The sequence below is a fragment of the Motacilla alba genome, chromosome 8 (assembly GCF_015832195.1).
Source record: "Motacilla alba alba isolate MOTALB_02 chromosome 8, Motacilla_alba_V1.0_pri, whole genome shotgun sequence".
Taxonomy (NCBI): Eukaryota; Metazoa; Chordata; class Aves; order Passeriformes; family Motacillidae; genus Motacilla; species Motacilla alba.
This window is the reverse complement of record NC_052023.1, coordinates 11,659,137-11,677,320: the sequence shown is the minus strand read 5'-3', so window position 1 is coordinate 11,677,320 and position 18,184 is coordinate 11,659,137. Positions and strand designations below refer to the sequence as shown.

At 35.7% G+C, this 18,184-nt stretch overlaps 1 protein-coding gene across 5 annotated transcripts in view; it reads left to right on the top strand.

The window, feature by feature from the left end:
* Window positions 1-18,184, top strand: part of ZZZ3 (zinc finger ZZ-type containing 3) — a 58,052-nt gene that overhangs the window by 29,109 nt on the left and 10,759 nt on the right. For 4 of the 5 annotated variants that reach the window (XR_005257862.1, XM_038145016.1, XM_038145019.1 and 1 more), the window contains 6 exons: window positions 11,967-12,105; window positions 13,538-13,685; window positions 13,768-13,886; window positions 14,185-14,256; window positions 14,416-14,517; window positions 15,484-15,579. Coding sequence is in view for 4 of the 5 variants with exons in the window: in XM_038145016.1 (XP_038000944.1) it covers window positions 11,967-12,105; window positions 13,538-13,685; window positions 13,768-13,886; window positions 14,185-14,256; window positions 14,416-14,517; window positions 15,484-15,579 (676 nt within the window). In the remaining variant the exon portion in view is untranslated. The remainder of the gene's footprint in view (window positions 1-11,966; window positions 12,106-13,537; window positions 13,686-13,767; window positions 13,887-14,184; window positions 14,257-14,415; window positions 14,518-15,483; window positions 15,580-18,184) is intronic. The other variant, XM_038145020.1, reaches the window with a different exon arrangement.

Here is an 18,184-nt window from a genome sequence, read left to right as displayed (position 1 = left end):
TTGTTGTGAGTTCTGAAAGGCCAAGTGTAGATGATCTTCAGTTTGCTTCGTATGAAGGGTTGAAGCACTGGTAGTAGTTCAGTGTAAATGTAATAAGTGTTCACAGCACAGTTACTGTGAATGTGGGGCACAAGGCACAGATGATGGTTTAATCTAGTATGACTGGATTTTTGATATTACAGTTGCATTGTTTATATAGCAAAATTTTATTCAGTATTGGATATTAATGAATAATTTTAATCAGTAAATTTTGAATTCAGGCATGGGTTAGACAAACTGTGATTTCAAAATAATGATCAAATATATGCAGCTTCAGCCATCAGTCCAAAGTGGACACTTTCCCAGTAGATAGAAAGAAAATTACAAATGGGGAGGTGGACTATTGTCTTTTGACTCTCTTAGGATGCTTTTGGATCTGTATGAAATATTACTTCATCTGATGTTAGTACACAGATTCTTTAGTAATGTGGTTTAGTGCAGGGGGTCATATTTATTATAAATACTATAAAAATAAAAGTATTTTTTTCTATTCTTAAACACAGATCTAAATTGTCCTTGGAAATTTCAGGTGTGTGCCCTAGTGTTAGCTTTTGAACATACACAGTTCTGAAGAAATAGGTAGTTGTTGTTCAGATTGGCAGCCCGTTTGTGAGACCTTGTTGGGGAGCTTTTGAAATTACAAGTAGGACTTGGTAGTTTGCAACTAACTTGTTGCCTGAATGCAAAATTCCAAAAGAAGTGGTTATTGTTTTTATTCTGTCTTATATTTCTACTTTCCCAAAGGGAAGCATGCTACTGAGGGGAGGGAGTGTTAGCCTAATGTTTTCTTCATTTAAAAAAATTATGATAGAACTGGTTAACTACAGCCATTCTTTTTTGTTATTTACATTTATAAGAAAATAAGTCTGGTATATTGATGGTTCTGCATGGTAATAGGATCCTTCTAAAGAACTTAAGTCAATATTTTGACATTAAAAGATATTCACTTTGCTTGTGGTAGTTCTGGCTAAGCCAAGTGTTCTGGTGTTCTGCATGTCACATCTTGAAGTGGTACAGTTTTGTTTTTCTGCCCTACATCAGTTTGGGATTATTATGAGTGATTTTTTTTTGTCTGGATTGTGTTTCTGTTCTCTTTGAAAAGCCAGTTCAGACATTAGCATGTTGGCTAGGTTGAGGAGGCAGATTTCTCCAGGAAGGCATTAGTATAATTCTTTGGATATTCCATGGCAGAAAAAAAATACATTCCTCTGTGTCATAGAAGCTATTTTATATGGCTGTAAATTTATAATATTTCTTGTTACATTACATAGCTTGGTGACATATGTATTCTTACAGTTGGTTTCCACTCTTCAGGAAATTATTGTGACATTGTTAAAATATGAATATACTGAAACCTTTAAGAGCTGTTGATAAGATTTGCTGTAAGGAAAAAAAACCTAAATGTAAATTGTTGTATTTCTGTATGAGTTTTGTTGCTTTTTGAATATTTAAGCAATGTTTAAGCAATATTCATATATTAATATTTCTGGGAAACCTGGATGAAATAATAGGAAAATTAACTATCACAGATTATGGAATACTATTATTCAGAGAGAAGGCTGAACTGATGGATGTTCCCACAATTTCTTTATTAAAATAGATCTGTCCTACAAAGACAGAGATGAGATCTCTAAGCAGAAATTTTATCACAACATAGAAATTTTTGTAGATAACAACAGACTGATCTGGGGGTTGTATAGTTGTGAAGTGTTGTTAATGTCGTCTGTTGCTACACACATAATTGGAATTTTTGTGTATTGTAACTGCTCTCAGAAAAGCATGTTTTAGTGTATATTTGAGAATTTTGCTTCTATGTTCTAGCTCAGAAATGTTTGTGTTTTCTCCTGAGATACTTTCATCAAGACTGAATTTCCTGATTTAAAACTTTTACACTGCTGAATTTTATATGCTGTGCTTAGTATTTTGCATATGTCTTTCCTGAGGCATTTCTCATATCTCTTTGCTGTATCTTTTTATGCTGTAATTCTATCTCATACTGCAGCAGCTTACTTTAATTTTCTGTCTGGTGCAGCATTTTATTCTCAGAACTTTCTGCCTTTGCCCAGTGTTTCATTTAGTGCCCTTTTTTGATTTTGGTTTTTTTTCTTCTTCTTCTTCCTCTCTATTTCCTTTGGAGACTTATAATGTGTGGCAGGTATTAGCTTGCACAAAGGGACAATCTGTGTTTGACTCTTAGTCCTGGTTCCAGATAAAAATGTGATTGAGGAATTAAAGTGTCACATGCATATCATGCATTACAGAATGCATTTCTGGGACTCTATAAACTGCAATTGACCTTACAGAAACCACTTAGACCTGGAGCAAGATCACTCAAATAGAAGCCTTAGGCACAAGCAGTTCCCTACAGACATTTAATTCTAAGACTTAGGACAGTAGATAGGCAGATAAATAGGCATTTCCACGTATCTTTATTACTTGATAGTATTTAAAATTACAATAGCTGCACTGGCATTTAAAGTGAGGACAGATCAGATGAGGATTTTAATACATCTCTTAGAACCCAGTCTTGTGGATTCTTACCTACAATGGGTTGTACTGTTGCAGAGATCTTGGAAACAGACAACCGTGCAGGATCATGCAACAATCAGATTTACATATGCTTAACAATTGATGATAATACTGTTTATGTCTTTGGATCCACCTTTAATATTGTATGAATGTGAGAAAGAAAAACATTTTTAGCATTTCCTGTGGCATAGGTTCTATATTTTACTCAGTCACAAATTTTCTGCCTAGAGAATCAAATTAAAGCAGTTCTGTATAAAAATTCATCTTACTGCACTTGAATTGTTAGAACAGGACTTGGTGCACCTTGCCATACCAGTTATTTGAGAACTGCCTTAAACACAGGTTTCTTAAAATGTAATTGTAATGTCCTCTTTTTAAACTTCTAACTTTACCTGCACCATGTTTTTTCCTTAACTAGAAAAGATAAAAATATCCATGTGTGTCTTTGAATTATATTGGCTAATAATAATAGGTCAGTTTTATAAATAAATCCTGTATATTTTTTAGCTATGTGTCTCCAAATTAAAGTTAAATTGATCACACAGTAGGGATTTATTTCAATGTACAGATAAGTCTTAACATTCCTTTGTAATGATGTCATTTAGCTATGAGTAGCTAATAATTCTTTTTCTTGAGATGTCAGTTTTAGTCTGTGGGAACTTTGTTTCTGACTTTGTTTCATCTTAGGGAATAAAGAGAATTGGTGTAAATCAGGTTACTTTTCATAGTAGCAGTTTTAATTCATACCTCTCTGTAATTTGTAGAATATATCACCAATATAAAAGAATTGATGAAGTATACAATTTTAGTGAATAAAAAGAGAAGTTAATAATTTTAGAAAACCAAGCATAAATGCCATATATATTAGATTACGTATGTGATTTAATTCATCCTATGTTTCACAAAACTGCTGTGGCATACAGTGATATTTTCCTTAAATTACCTATTAATGCAAAACTAAAACATGAAAACTAAAGCATGTAAAACTAAAAACATGTTTTTACAGAGAGTAGTTTCTATTGTCTGGTAGATTGGTCTGTGTTCTAACTAACCAAAACCAAGATTGACTTCAAGTAAAATTATGTAGAAGTTGAATGCAGCAGGTAGTTGATCCACAAAATAGAAATACAATGGAAATCAATTGGAAACTTGTAATATGACTTTCTGATCAACTTCAATTTGCCTTTGCAGGTAATTGTATTATTAAAATCTGATTGTATAACAGGCATGCCACCACATTTATTTATTAAATCCTTGTATTTTACTACAGCTTAACATATGAAGTATTTTGAGAAATTTTTACTGCCAGCGTTACTGTTTTATCATGTTCTATAAGATAATATCTGTCTATACATACTTGTCAAAGGGAAAGTTATGACACAAAATTTTTGCAGGACTAAAGATTAATGTTTGGTTAAGTATATTGTAATCATATAATGATATTTTTTAATTACATAAACTATTCAGTAAAGATTAGAGCTCTTATTTTGCAAGAGGTGATGCCTTGGGGATGTGCTGCATCAGCTTTTTGCTCCCTAGGAATGGGCACACTCTGGGAGCCATTAAATGTCAGGTACATTTGTCACATTCAATGAATAATAATGGTTTTGAGGTGTAGGAAATACCACTTGGAAACAAATATCAAATGCCATAGGAATCACAGTACTGATTTAAAAAAAAAAAAAAAAAAGGAGCAAGAAAGCCAAGAAAAGATGGGGCAGTAATGTATTGACCCAGGCCAGCTGTGTGGAGAGTGAGGCTCTGGCTGTGGTTTTGGCTGCTGACACAAGGACACTTAGAAGCAGAAGGAGTAAATTGTGGTTATACCAGTTATGTGAGTGTAAAGTTGGGTGGTGGAACAAGAAATAAATTAATGTTACCATAATTGCCTACTTGGTAGGGATCACTAAAATATTAGTAGGCAAAATGATGCCACCAAGAAGACAAGAACAAAGTGACTGCCATTTGCTTTGAGAGTGGATTATCTTTATTTAGTCAGTTTTAACTAACCCAGCTTGAAATTGCTTCATGACTAATTTTAAGTTTTTGTTCTGGTTTTTCATGAAGTTTTAACAGCATCTCTAGCAAAACTGACCAGCACTATCTTTTGAAAGGAAATTGCTCAAGTACTACATATTGTACTAGCTGCTTTCAGTCAGCAGGGAGTCCTAATCAATACAGTTGTTCCTTTGGTACAACAATACATGCATTTGAGAGTCAGAAATGTCCTACTTTTTGATTTCCTTAAAACTTCGTTCTTGGTAAGAAGAGCCAGCTGAGTTTTCATTTTTTGTTATTGGACATCTTTATTTTGCTTTGGATAGCTCAAAATAAAAGTATTCCTGCTGTTTTGTATAGCAGTCTTTGAAAGTTCTGTGCTTCCTAAGCCAAGGACCAGCTGTGTTTGTCCATGGTTTATTACAGTGAGTACTAATAAAAATACATATTTTACTAATTTTCTTCCTTATTTCTAACTTTTCTTCTGCTTCTTTAGCCAAAACATATTAATGACTAATGCTTTGTATTGCTGTTAGAAATTCAGCCACTTATGATTGTAGATCATATTCTTGTAATTCGGTTCTAATATTCAGATATCACTGCAACAGATACTTGAGGGGAATATGCTAATTTGTTCCTATAGCAAGAATATACACTTGAATAATAGAGTGTATGTGTGTGTGTTGTTTGGGTGAAAACCTGCAGAAGCTAATTTAGAGTGAGTTGAAGGAGTTCAATAATCAGTGTTGTCAGCTTTCTCTGCTTGTTTTACCTGAGGATTTCTGTGCAGTTGGGTCAGTTTCAAGGGAACATGGGTCTCTCTTACTTTGTCTCTGGAATAAAGCTCCTTCTGACTGTTTGCTTTCCCCAGCATCTTTCTAGAGAAGAATATCCAAGTGGGCATGCTGGAGGAATCTGTGATATTTTCCCTCAGTAAAGGAATTGAGACCATTTTCATTAAAGATGATGAGAGGGAAAGAGAAAAAGTTTGGGTTGTGCTGTCAGTCTGTCTTTGTGCCATTTGTGAAGAAAACAATTTCTGTCATTAGCTCATGTCAGTTCAAGCCTGGAAAATAGAGGAATGACAGGGACCTGTATCTTCTTCCCTGCTGAAATGTCACTGTCCTGCAGGCAGATGGTTTAGAGTGCTGTCAATATCAAAAAGCTGTATTAAACTCTCTTAACTGGGAGAGGACTGATGGGTGCTATTTTGTTGACAAGACTGAAACAAGTTCTGTGGTTTTTTAGAGGCACAGAGACCTAATGGCTACTAAAAATTCTGAAAAGTTGCTGGAAGTGTGGGTATTTGATAAGGGTGCTTTTGTGCAGCTAATATTAAATCCTGCTGAGTGTGTTGGACAGCTCTTGATGAGAATGAGACCTCTAGAAATAAATGAGTGGGTGTTCTGTTTCTGGGGAAGAGTTAAAAATTTAACAAAGAAGGGGGCATCACAAGATAACCAATAAAATACTGTTCAGGTGGTGAAACACAAAATCTGAAGCTGTTGAAAGAAAGGTAAAATTTGAGTGGAAAATGGTTCTTTTGCATCCAGTACGATTTACTTTTTTGCCTTAAGATTTGTTGGGTTTTAAAAAATGTCCTTTAAAAATGTGCTTTTTGGGATAATTCTGTTTTGTTTTAAATAGGTGTGAGGCTGACATTCAGAAATAGTGCTTTGTGTTCCGTTCTTGGCTCAGTAGACTTGAAGCCATGTAGTATGTACTTCAGTTGTTTAATGCATAACATAGAGATGCAGTTTAATTATTTACTTACCTTTGAAATACTTTAAGATGTCTGAAGTGTGAATATTAAATATGCATAGTGAAAGTGTAGTAAATGACAGTATGTGTAAAGAGGTTAAGCCGGAGTAGAAAGCAGTTCAGTAAGGAGTTGCAGAAAAGTCTGTAAGTAGATTACCTTTGCCGTAGTGTCTAAGCATTAGGTAGGTAAAAATCCACCATCTGCTGCTTCCTCCGGGCATAGGTGCTTTTACAAGCCCTGACAGCGGTTGATAGATATATGCTGTTATTGATTATACCCTAAAACCCTTTTCTGTTTCTGAAGGGAGATCAAAGAAGGGCCAGTCTGCATCAGTCTCTTGTGCTTTCTAATTGCTGTTGTGTGCTCTACACGTCCAGCATTGAATCCCAGACTCTTCCAGAGTGCAGTTAGAGATTTTTTAAATTCTTAGTTACTCGTCAGAATAATTTGCAAGAAACTCTGCAGTGTCAGAATCACTGTATTGTAGTGGCTGTGTTGTGACACTGGCAAAGATTTCAGGCCAAGCTTAGGAGCTGGGCACATTTTCTGTTATTTCTGAACTCAAACAAACTAAGCCCAAACAAAAAAACACCCTTCTTTGAAATGACAGGGTTGTGTTTGATCTGATTCACAGGTTCCTCCAGGGAGCCAATTTCTTTAACTACATCTCCTTAGGTAGCTTGAAAAATTCTAAGTGCAATTCATGCTTCCCTTTTCCTACATAATTTACAGTCTTTACATTTTTAATATCCAATACTTTCTCATCTTTGCATCTAATGAAGGATGCTAATAATTTAGCAATTTTTTAAAATTGCTGTTAGTAGACCAAAGTCCAGAGTAATAAACGACCTGGATTGAGCAGGTTGTAATCTGTACTTTGCTGGAGTGCCAGCAGATGGCAATGAAACAAAGACTTGCTCAAATCCTCCTGCTGACTAACGACCAGTTTTGTGTCAGAGCTCTTGGAAATACAAAATAACAGGTTTATATATGTATGTATATATATTAGCTGTGTTTTATTATGAGACATGTGTACACCCTCATGTAAAGCAGTTCCTACCTGCACAAGAATTAATGAGTGCTTCTAAATTACAGTACTCATTTTTAGTGTCAGAGCCCCCCAGAATTGATGGTACTGTACATTTTAACATACTGTGGAGGAATGCAGTTAATTTTGGGAATGGAAATTAATGGCGACCAGCTGCACAGCATTTTAGAAGTGGAGAGGATAAATAACTTCTTTTTAATTAGGCATCAAAGTACACATCTTTGCAAGGTACTGAGTGATGTAAGGCAAGTGTAGCTGCCGAAGTAATTTCAGCTGACTTTGGATATTGATTTTGAATTGATTTTTTTTTTTTTTTTGATTCATGTGAATGTTATCGACAGCCACTTTATTTCCCCCACTAATTTGATTTAGGTACCTAAAAGTTAAAATCTGTGTTTTGTACTATCAGTTGCTCACATCAATCATTTAACTAAGGATATTCTTTTCTTCAAGGGAGAGGAAACCTGCAGAAACTCTGTGACTAACAGACTCTTACTGTAAAAATGAAATTATTTCTTTAAAAATTCTGAATGATGTGGCCCCTTTTATAGGTCAGTGCCAAGTTATTTAGTATAGAAAAAAAAAGAGTTAGCTTAAGAAACATGCAATTGTTAAGGCAGATTGATTCCATAGTCACAAAGTGTTTTCTAAAGGTTGCTGTTAGATCCTGACACAGAGAAACTAAAATCTTTGATGTGACTGTGAGTACTCTGATTTGGAAATATAAATGCTGTTAGAAGGGAAAGAATGGAGGGGAGAGGCATTTTGAAAGTAGATCTCAGCAAACTGGATCAGAATGGACGTAGGACTCACTAGGCAATAGCTGTGCTGTTCTCAAGTTTTGTCACAGGCAAGAGAGGAGGCTGCTGTGTCCCTAATCACTATTAGAACAAGATTCATGGAAATTAATTGTATAAGAACTAATTGCTTATGGCATGACTTCCAGAAATCTGGCTCTGCTCTGTGATAATTACTTCATGGAGCAGTCCAAAAGAGTGGAATACTTGTCACTGCAAAAGAAAAACTGAATCAGCAGGAATTTCTGCTGATCTCTGTCAAGCTGTAAGAAGCAGCTTTCCTTTTTGAAATACCGGTCCCTCAAACCCTGTGTTAATCAAGGTTTTTCAGCAGAGATTCTGAAGCTGTTTTGTGCTATGGGGAATGATTCAAGTGTTCATCCAGAAGATTCCTGGCAATTAACATGATGTAAGAACTTGCAAGAGTGTTTCGATACTGGGAATGTGGAAACAGAATTACATTCTCTGGAGTGGAAGTTTTCCTGCAAAGAAAACTGCTTTGGGTTTTGTATGTGCTAACAAGTTAGTATTTAGCACTGAGGAAAGTGTAGCTTCAGTCAGTGGAAGGGACCTGTCTGTGAGTTTACTCAGGAGTGTTTGGTTTTGGCAAGGGGTATGGGATAATTTTCCTTGGTAGTTCCTGACAGGTCTTTCAGAGAAAATGATGCAACTGTAGCTGGATGATGTAGAGGTGGTTGCTCTTTGAGTGCCTCATTGAAGGGTGGAGCTGGTTTTGCAGCAGATTAATGAGCTACTTTTTCTTTTGATAAAGACTTTTTCAATTTTGGAGAATTTTAACACAACTGCAGGAGGTAGTTTGGATCAGAATTGTGCTTACTTAAAAGAATCTGGAAAGATAGAGAGTAGAATTGAGGCTAAGAGGCCAGAATTGACAGAGGCTTCAAGGTAGGAAGGGCTCAGTGTGTTTGTGTTTTTATGTAGCTTGCTGCTTTTTCAGAGAAATACTTGGCTTTATTACAGTCATACAGGGTGAGAGAACCTGTACAGACCTGTGGAAATAGTAGTTGTTCAAAACTTAAAAGAACATTTGCAGACATACAGCTCACTAAAAGGTCCTGTGGAAGGTGAAAGGGATGTGCAGTGGTTTGGGGAGAATGCAGTTCTGCAGCAAGTACCAGAATACGGAGTATGCAGGCTGTGTATTTCAGGACTAGTATTCTCATTTTTTTCCCTAGGTAATGAAAGATCCCAATATCCCTATTTTTGTGTATTTCAGTGCTTCTGATACTCACTTGATAAAACTGCAGTCTTATTCTTGGGCTTCAGAATATATTAATTCATAAAAACTGAATATGGAAGTTGGAGTCAATAGCTCCAAGTTAATCCATATCTTAGTAGAGGTATGAAAAAGTGCTAGGAAACCTTGTAGTCGGAACAGTTGTTTCAAAAACACCTTTTCTCAAGTTATAGTGCTATTCTGTAGCCACAGATCAGCATCATGTGATATGTTTTTGAATGATCCTGATATTCTTGTGTTTTTACTTAATTCCACAAAGACCATTTCAGTGAGGTGATGTGAATGTTTTAATGAGGGAAGTAACTGAAGTTGAATATTCTTGGATATGTGTTATTTTTCCCCAAATGTAAATTCATCTCTTTCCATTCTGACTAAATTATTTAAGGCTACCTCATTAAGATGATTTCTTTCTTCCCTTCACACATGTGAATCATCATTAAATTATCAGTTCATTTAAATCACCAACATTTGGTTGCTTTTTACTTCTATGTATATTTACATGTTTTAAATGAAATTATTACTTTTTTTTCAATTTCATTTAGAAAATCAATTGCTTAAATACAATTTGAATAAATGAAGTAAAATGGCTCAAGAAGAAAAAGTTAAATACCTGCCTTTTTTAGATGCAAATTTGTGCAGCTGCTGAGCCTCTGTTACTGTAGCTCTGTTAACACAAGTTTGGGCACCTGCTGATGGAAACAGGCTTTTTGTTGTCCAGGGTTAATCCACTCCCCAGGTATCCTTAAGCTCTTCTGTGTTGTTACAGCTGCATCTGCTGGCATCCTGCCTATTTGATTTCCCTGGAGCCTGCAGGGCTCACACGTGCTGTGGGCAGGGTCTGGGCTGAAGGGTGCAACCTTCATCCGCAGCCGCTGGCTGCTGTGCGCCTGGAACAGCCTGAGCCCTGCTGTTGTCTCAGGCAGTTCTGATGTGTGTCACCACTTCTGCAAGCTGCTGCTGGATGGTTTTTCACCTGCTGAAGAATAGTCACATTAATTACCTCACTTTATGCAGAGTTATTTTGATTAGAAGAAGCTAGAGTACTTTCCCAGTAGTGAAAATATTCAGTACTGTTCAATATTAATGGCCTAATGAAAAGCATTTTAGGTCTTGGTTCCACGTACACCTGAATGTATGTTGTAATAAATTGTCCTATTGTTTTAAAACAAGCTCGATATTTTAGTTTCAAACTTCAAAAAGTATAGCAATAATTATAAATTTTTGTAAATGTTATAGTTGAGTGGAAAGAAAATCACTTTCTCTCATGGAGAGGCAGCAGTTTAATGTCCAGGTAGAAACTTAAATATTTGAAGGTACAAAGCCTGTATTTTGCCTTCAGACTGTTTACTTCTGTCCACTTAAATCCTTACCCAATTATTAGTGCAGTCAGTTGAAAAACTTGAATTACCTCAGTAAACTTTGGATCTTTTCTGTAGTACATTTTGTCAGGAATTAATTGTGCCAGGCTTGTCTTTGTTTTAGCAATAAGGGAACAGAAAGAAAATGTAATGAAATACTGTACTAGTGAACAGCTCTTACCTGATTTTTAGTATGTGTATTTTGTGCTGAATTAAATTACAGTTGCAATATTAAATGTCAGAAAACATTGGCATGAAAAAAGTTAATACATAATAATTTGCAACAATAGGGGCCATTGGGGTAGTTATGGAATTTCAGAAACTGAAGTGGGCAACTGTAACTTCAAAGCTAATAAAATGTATTCAGTGTAGTTAACTGTTTTTTGAAGGCTGTGTTAAAATGTCATATGGCTTCCAGAGTGTGAGTTAGCTTTATGAAAACCAGTTTGGAATGCACTCAGTGCTGGGTACAGGCATGAAAGTGCCACCAGTGATGCGCGGACGTGTCTGTTAAATAGACACTCCGAATTGTCTGTGACTCTGGGGGGGCACGTTTGAGGGAACTCTGACATTTTCATTCAGCTTCTGTACTCTTAGGGGAATCTGATTTGAATTTATTTTGCAAATTACTTATTCCTTGATTTGTTGTTACATTTCAAAGATGATTCTCATATTCTGCTCTGAGGTGGGGCTTCTATAAAATGCTGTGTTTATAAACCATTCCTGTCAGCATTTGGATGGTTGAGGGAAATGTTAAAATTCTGTGGTAGCCACTTGTATTGGGGTAGAAGGAAGCTGATGTTGAAGTGGAAGAGAAATTAGCTCATTTTGTTTGTGGTGTTTTAATTTTGTAAGCAAAGCCTGTTGATTGCAGCTATTGAGATTATGAATATAGGTTGCCCCTGATACCATATTGTTTCAGCCACTGTAGAATGTACAGGTTTAAAGGAAGCCACTGGAGAGTTAAATATATTTTCCCTTATGGCTTTATATAAATTCATATAGTCTTGAAATTAATTAATATATTTTTACTTTAATTCAGTAAAAATGTTTATGAAATGGTTCAGATAAGCTATGAAATCTGGTAGGTTCTGGCAGATAACCATGGCTAGTGTTTAGGTGGGGGGTGTCACTTTTAAAGGCAATTGCAGTGAGATGTTTTCCTTTGTCTCTGTAGTTATCAGAGACTGTTACAGACGATTGCTGTACTCGAGGCTCAACGTACTCAAGCAGTTCAAGACCTTGAAAGTTTAGGCAGACACCAGAGAGAAGCACTGAAAGATCCTATTGGATTTGTGGAAAGACTCCAGAAGAAGGTATTTCTGTGGACTTTTCCTAAGTCTTCCTTGGATTTTTTTTTAATAACTAGTAATTCAGCCTCAGTAGAAATTGAATAATAGATATATATATATGTGTATATACATATATATATATATATATATGTATATATATATTTGCATAAAAATTCTGAGCTTAAAATCTTTTAACTGCTGAGCAAAAACAGCTCTTTGCTTTCTTACTTGATCTGTAAGACATAGGTCTTTAATGATTTTATCAGATATGCTTCCTTTTTTTGGTATGTAGAAATGAAATTGTTTAATTTTGAATTATAGTGTAGGTATTTTAACAACTTGAAGTCTACACGTGACTGGAAGTATCAGATAAAAAAATTCAAATCTTTCTCATTTGAGAAATGAAATGTGCTTTGAATGAATTTGGTAGGGCATGTTTAAAGAGCAGGAAATGTAGTCTTTATTCCAAACCCAAAGTGAACACTAGAAAACATACCTGAGTTACAGATAATAGAATTGAATATTGTCTGATAGAGGAGAATCCATTTCTATAAGGAAACATTTTCTTTTCAAGCTTTAAAACCCCCTGTAGTAACTGAAGTTACTGAAAAAGTACTGAGTACTGAAAAAATGTTTTCAGCTTGAATCCTGTATCACTGCAGCATCGACCACTGGCAAACAGGTTACCTTCTAGTGTCATAGCAACATGTATTTCAGTGAAGAATGAAATTAGGGGTCTCTTTTCCTAGGTTTGTAGATACCTAGGTCATATGTAAGCCCCTTGGTTTCAGTAGCTGTCTTTCTTCTAAGTTTTGAGATTAGTTAATAGCATCCATGATGTAAGTGTTGCATTTGCTAGTCTTTTATGGGAAATACTAATGACAGTTTCAAGTACTCTGGTGTACTTTAGTCCAAAAAGGACCAAAGAAATGATAGTCTTGCAGTTGACCTTTAAATAAAGAGGTGAGCTTTGCAACAGTTTTGTTCTAGGCAGAAGAAGCAAAATCAGTGCAAAATAGGCATGGATTTCTCTGGTGGGAGGAGTTGAGGTATCAGGTGATAAAACTCTGAATCGTTTGGGTTCCTGGGTTAAGAAAGGTGCAAATTCTCAGCTAATGGTATGTTTATTAAAGGACAGTCAGAACAGGTTATTGAAGTGTCAAACACCTGATTTCAGCTGTGAAATGCACACTTTAAAGTTTTATGCCAATAAGCCATCATTGACCGTGCCGCTGCATATTTTATATGCACTGTTGTGTATAATTCTTGAAAGGTCTCACCTTCTCTTTAAAAAAAGCTGTGCTGCATGGCACTTCAGAAATTCTGGTTTTCCATTCTTCTGTCAAATAAAAAGCAGTATTGGGTTTGGAGCATTTCAGTATTTGTAGGTTTTGGTTTGGATATAAAGCGATTGCATTAAATATTGCTTTTTACTTTTCATTCTTATTTTTTCCAGGTTGATATGGGTCTTCCATTTCCTCAGAGAGTTGTTCAGCTCCCTGAGATTGCCTGGGACCAATACACCACTAGCCTTGGAAACTTTGAGAGAGAGTTCAAAAACCGAAAACGTAACAGTAGGAGAGTGAAGCTGATTTTTGACAAAGGTAAAAGAAACTGAGCATGTGTTACAAGAAAGAAATGACCAGTGTGGAAGTTCAATTAATTCTTCCTTTGTTTTGCTTACAGTAGGTATCCCTGCAAGACCAAAAAGTCCTTTGGATCCCAAGAAGGATGGAGAGTCTATTTCATACTCTGTCTTGCCTTTAAGTGATGGTCCAGAAGGTTCCACAAACAGTCGTCCACAGGTAGTTGTTCAAAAGGAAAGAAAAAAAATTCCAAAATAGTAATTTTTTTTTTTTTTTCCTCTTTTGAGTATGGAATGTGAATGTCTTGAATGTTACTTCAAATGTTCATGTTGATGATGACATGCCATTCCTGTACTCAAATCTTGGAACTAAGCTTTGGTTTCAGCAAATTTGGTTTTGAAGTGTCATGCTTTGGTTTGGTTTTGTTTTAACTTCAGTAGGAAGAGGGTTCAAATCAACTATCCCAGCTATAATTTTTCTAAACATATATTCCATTTTATGTCCTGTATTTGAGCAGATGATAAGAGGGCGACTTTGCGATGAGACCAAACCTGAAACTTTTAACCAGCTGTGGACTGTAGAGGAACAGGTAACAGGAAACTCTTTAATTTTGTAGCTTTGGCAACAAAAGCCAAATTGTGTGATCATGTTTATAGCACTTGGAAGATCAGAATAATATATTTAGATATTTGACAGCTCATAACTGTACTTGGAAAAATGTATTTATTCCTTTTCGCTGTTGATTTAGAAAAAACTGGAGCAATTGCTTTTGAAGTATCCACCAGAGGAGGTAGAGTCCCGACGGTGGCAGAAGATAGCAGATGAACTGGGAAATAGAACAGCAAAGCAGGTAACATGTAAAACACTTCCAGAAATAGTCCCTTATCTTCACTTTTTTTTTTTTTTAATATCAGTAAAGGAAATTCAGTGTATTTTCAGTAATCACTTAGTCTTAAGAATGTAGCAGCAGGACCTGCATTTCACCAATAACAATGGATCTCAAATACAGAATGTTAAATGTGCCCCAAAGCCCATGGCAAAGTTGCCAAACCTAATTGTTCATTAGATCTTGACAGCATGAATTTAATTCTGTACAGCAAGTGCAGTGACACCAACTGTGCTCAGACTGAGTTAGACTGTAATGCCCAATTTCCTGCACCTCAGTACTCTAGAATGGGCAGACATGTAAATATCACAGACAGAAGAAGGACACAGATGAGGAGACCAAGTATTTCTGCATCTGACTTGTTGGAAGTTTTCCCCTAAGATGACAGAATTTCTCCATTTTGACCAGAAGTAAAAAATGCTGATGTTCTGTGTTTACAGTATTTTAATTTCTTTTATTTCATTTGTATATTTCAGATAAAATTATAATTCAGTACTTCAGTATACTGGATTTCCTCATTTCTGATCATATCTGTATTTCTCCACATCTGAAAAAATAGACATGCTTATTTCATAAATGGAAACCTACTTTTTGTGTGCTTAACCATGGATAACATATTTGGCATTGCTAAGAAGGAGTTTAGCTGCAGCAGAAAGTAAACTACTCAAGTTCTTTCTATCACAATTTTTGCAAGGTCTTCTTTGTATTTTTAAAGAAGGATATTTTTTTTCTCTGAAAGCTGTCAAAGCATCTGGAAATAGTACAAATGCAGCACTGCAAGATAGGTGCCAGTTAGAGTAGCTGTCACAAAGTAGAATCCAGAGGATTTCTTTTCCTGTTATTCTGAATCAGTGTAGCAACCCTGGCAGAACTTTGAAGACCAGTTGGATTTCATTTGACATTGAGTTGTTGCATGTTGGTTTTTTCTAGGTTGCCAGTAGAGTGCAGAAATATTTTATTAAACTGACTAAAGCTGGTATTCCAGTTCCAGGAAGAACACCAAACTTATATTTATATTCCAAAAAGGTGAGACAATATTACAGAATCCTGTGTTTCTGTTTGCATTTATGTGGAAGTTGAGTTGGAATCAGTAATACTTTTAATAGATTAATAAAGTTACTTAATGAGGTAATGCTTTTCTTTTGCCAGTAGCACAATGGAGTGAATTGGATGGTAATTCTGGTTTCACAATAACAACTCTTGGGAAGGTGAAGTATTCAGGTTGCAGCTGAACAGGCAGGGTAGAATGATGGTCTTGGGGTACTTCTTCCTCATTTTTAAGTTTACTGTAACTGATCAGGAAGGGATAATGAAAACTCTGTTGGAAGAAGATAAGGAGCCCTATAATTCATAATGTACAGTAATCTTCTAATTAATAAAACTATAGAAAATGATGTATAACTGAGCATGCTGAATTAGCTCAGGCATACGTTTAAGGCCAAAATATCCATTAAAATACAGTGCTTTTCTGATCTTTGAATGGATGAGAAAAAATATGGTCCCAAAAAATCTTAACATAAAAACCCAAAAATCTTAAAAAAAAAAAAATCTTAACAAAAAATCTTTACAAAAGCAAAGACTAAATTTCTGTGCAGATCAGTCACATATTTTGATTTAAATAATCTTTAAGGTGCTCTTGGGTAGTAATAAAGTCCATAGACAGTAAAAGAGGACAGTCTCAAGTTTCATGGGCATTTTATTTATTTGGTTTGGGGTTTTTTTGTTTACTCAGTATTTACAAAGTTTCTTCAAAACCCCTTACAATGCCATTTTATGGAGTAACATTACTGGTTTGCATCCAGGTATCCATGATGTGTTCTGATAAATTATAGAGTAAACTTTCCATTGATTCTACAGAAAGGCAAACTTGCAGATTTAATTCTTTGCAAGGTTAGAAACAAAAGTTGCTGTCCATGTGATGATACAAAGATCTACCACAGCTGGTGTGTAAGGATTTAAAGTGTTACACACCCTTAGTTGTCTCCTCATATTCTCTGAAGTTACTGCAAGCAGTAAGTGCTTGTATTGGAGCCTTTCCAGTTTGCCATCCATCATGGTAATACCATTTTACTTTCGCCAGGGTTTTAATCTACCATTGTGCTCTATAAACAGAGGCAGGGAAGGTGCAGACATGACTGTCTGCCACCTTGTCTATTGGAAAAGTGCTTTCTGGCAGAAGAACCAAAAAACCAGCTGGAAACAGTGATACCTTAAATACTGTGGAGATTGTGTGTCAGAATTCCAAATTGCATAAACAGTTGGGGTTAATTTCTGTAGTATAATAATACTGTGTGGCTGATTTCAACAGGCATTGAAAATTTAGTTCTGAAAAGTATAATTGTTTGAGTTCTTTATGTCACTCTACCACTTAAAATTACCTTGGTCAGACCTTTTGTTCTTTCCTGTTAATTTTGTTTGGAAAGACCATCATTACAGAATGTGTGTGATGTTGTCAGGCAGCAGATCACTGTGTTTTGTAAACATTGGGAGTACTTAATCAGTCGATGTGGGACATTTTAACTGTATTTTTCACTAATTTGAACAGTGATCACACCGTGAACAGAGCCAGTATAATCAAGAGTGAAACATATTTTCTCTAAAATTGTTAACAATCTCACATTGCGAGAGCAATGGTCCCATCATACTTAATCAAGCCTAAGATTTTTCTTAGGCTTCCATCTAGATGTCCAATACTTAAATCAGTTTTTGCAGTGTGATTCACATCCTTATTGCCAGGTCATAAGTGTAAGGTCACTCTGCCCTGGTTTGTATTAAGCAGCATCCCTGTGTTATATTTGTATCCTGTGTAAGATATAAAGCAGATGAAGAAGTGAAACAAATAGTGTCTGTGGAGAAATGGAGCTCTCAGCCTGCTGATAGAGCTGTCTGCTTAGAGCACAGATTGACAGCACCATACCAGGTTAGTTACTCCCAGGTTTCCAGTGGAGCTGTGATGTGGCAGAAAGGAAGTGCAAGGGCTGTTGGAAGCCTGAGTCATGCCTGTCCTAATTTTGATATTGAGTAACTCTAACTGCAGTGTATCTGCTTTATTGCCAGTAGTAGAAATTTGAAAACTGGATGCTAATACTTAAAGCACATACCTGTGGGAAAATAAGAAACATAGATACCTTTAATGTAAAGATGTGTGTTAAAAGGGATGCTTCACAAGAAAATATTTGGCTTTCTCCACAGGGATTGTTCAGGATGCTTATTTAAAATGGTTACTGGAGAGGTTAGAAACCTGTTCACTTTTTGAACATCTTGTTGAAGTCAGCTTTGTATATCTACTGATATGACATATGTCTCCTCTAACTAATGATACTGGAAATGAAGCAGGATGCATCAGTTTATTTTCCCCTATAACCATTACCTACTGCTGGTGAAAATAAAACTGGATCAGAGACTTATGACTAGAGTATTCAGTTCTTCAATTATGGCTTATCATTTTCAATTTAATCCTTATATAATATCATTAGTTCACCTGCTTTTAAGCCTAATCTAGAGATGTATTTCCCACAGGGAAAATGATCTTTAACTGTCTGCTTTTAAGTAATATTTTACTTCATTCTTCATCAAAGGAAGAGAATTCAAATCCTGAGTTCAATTTGTAGGTCACAGCACTGTTATGCAT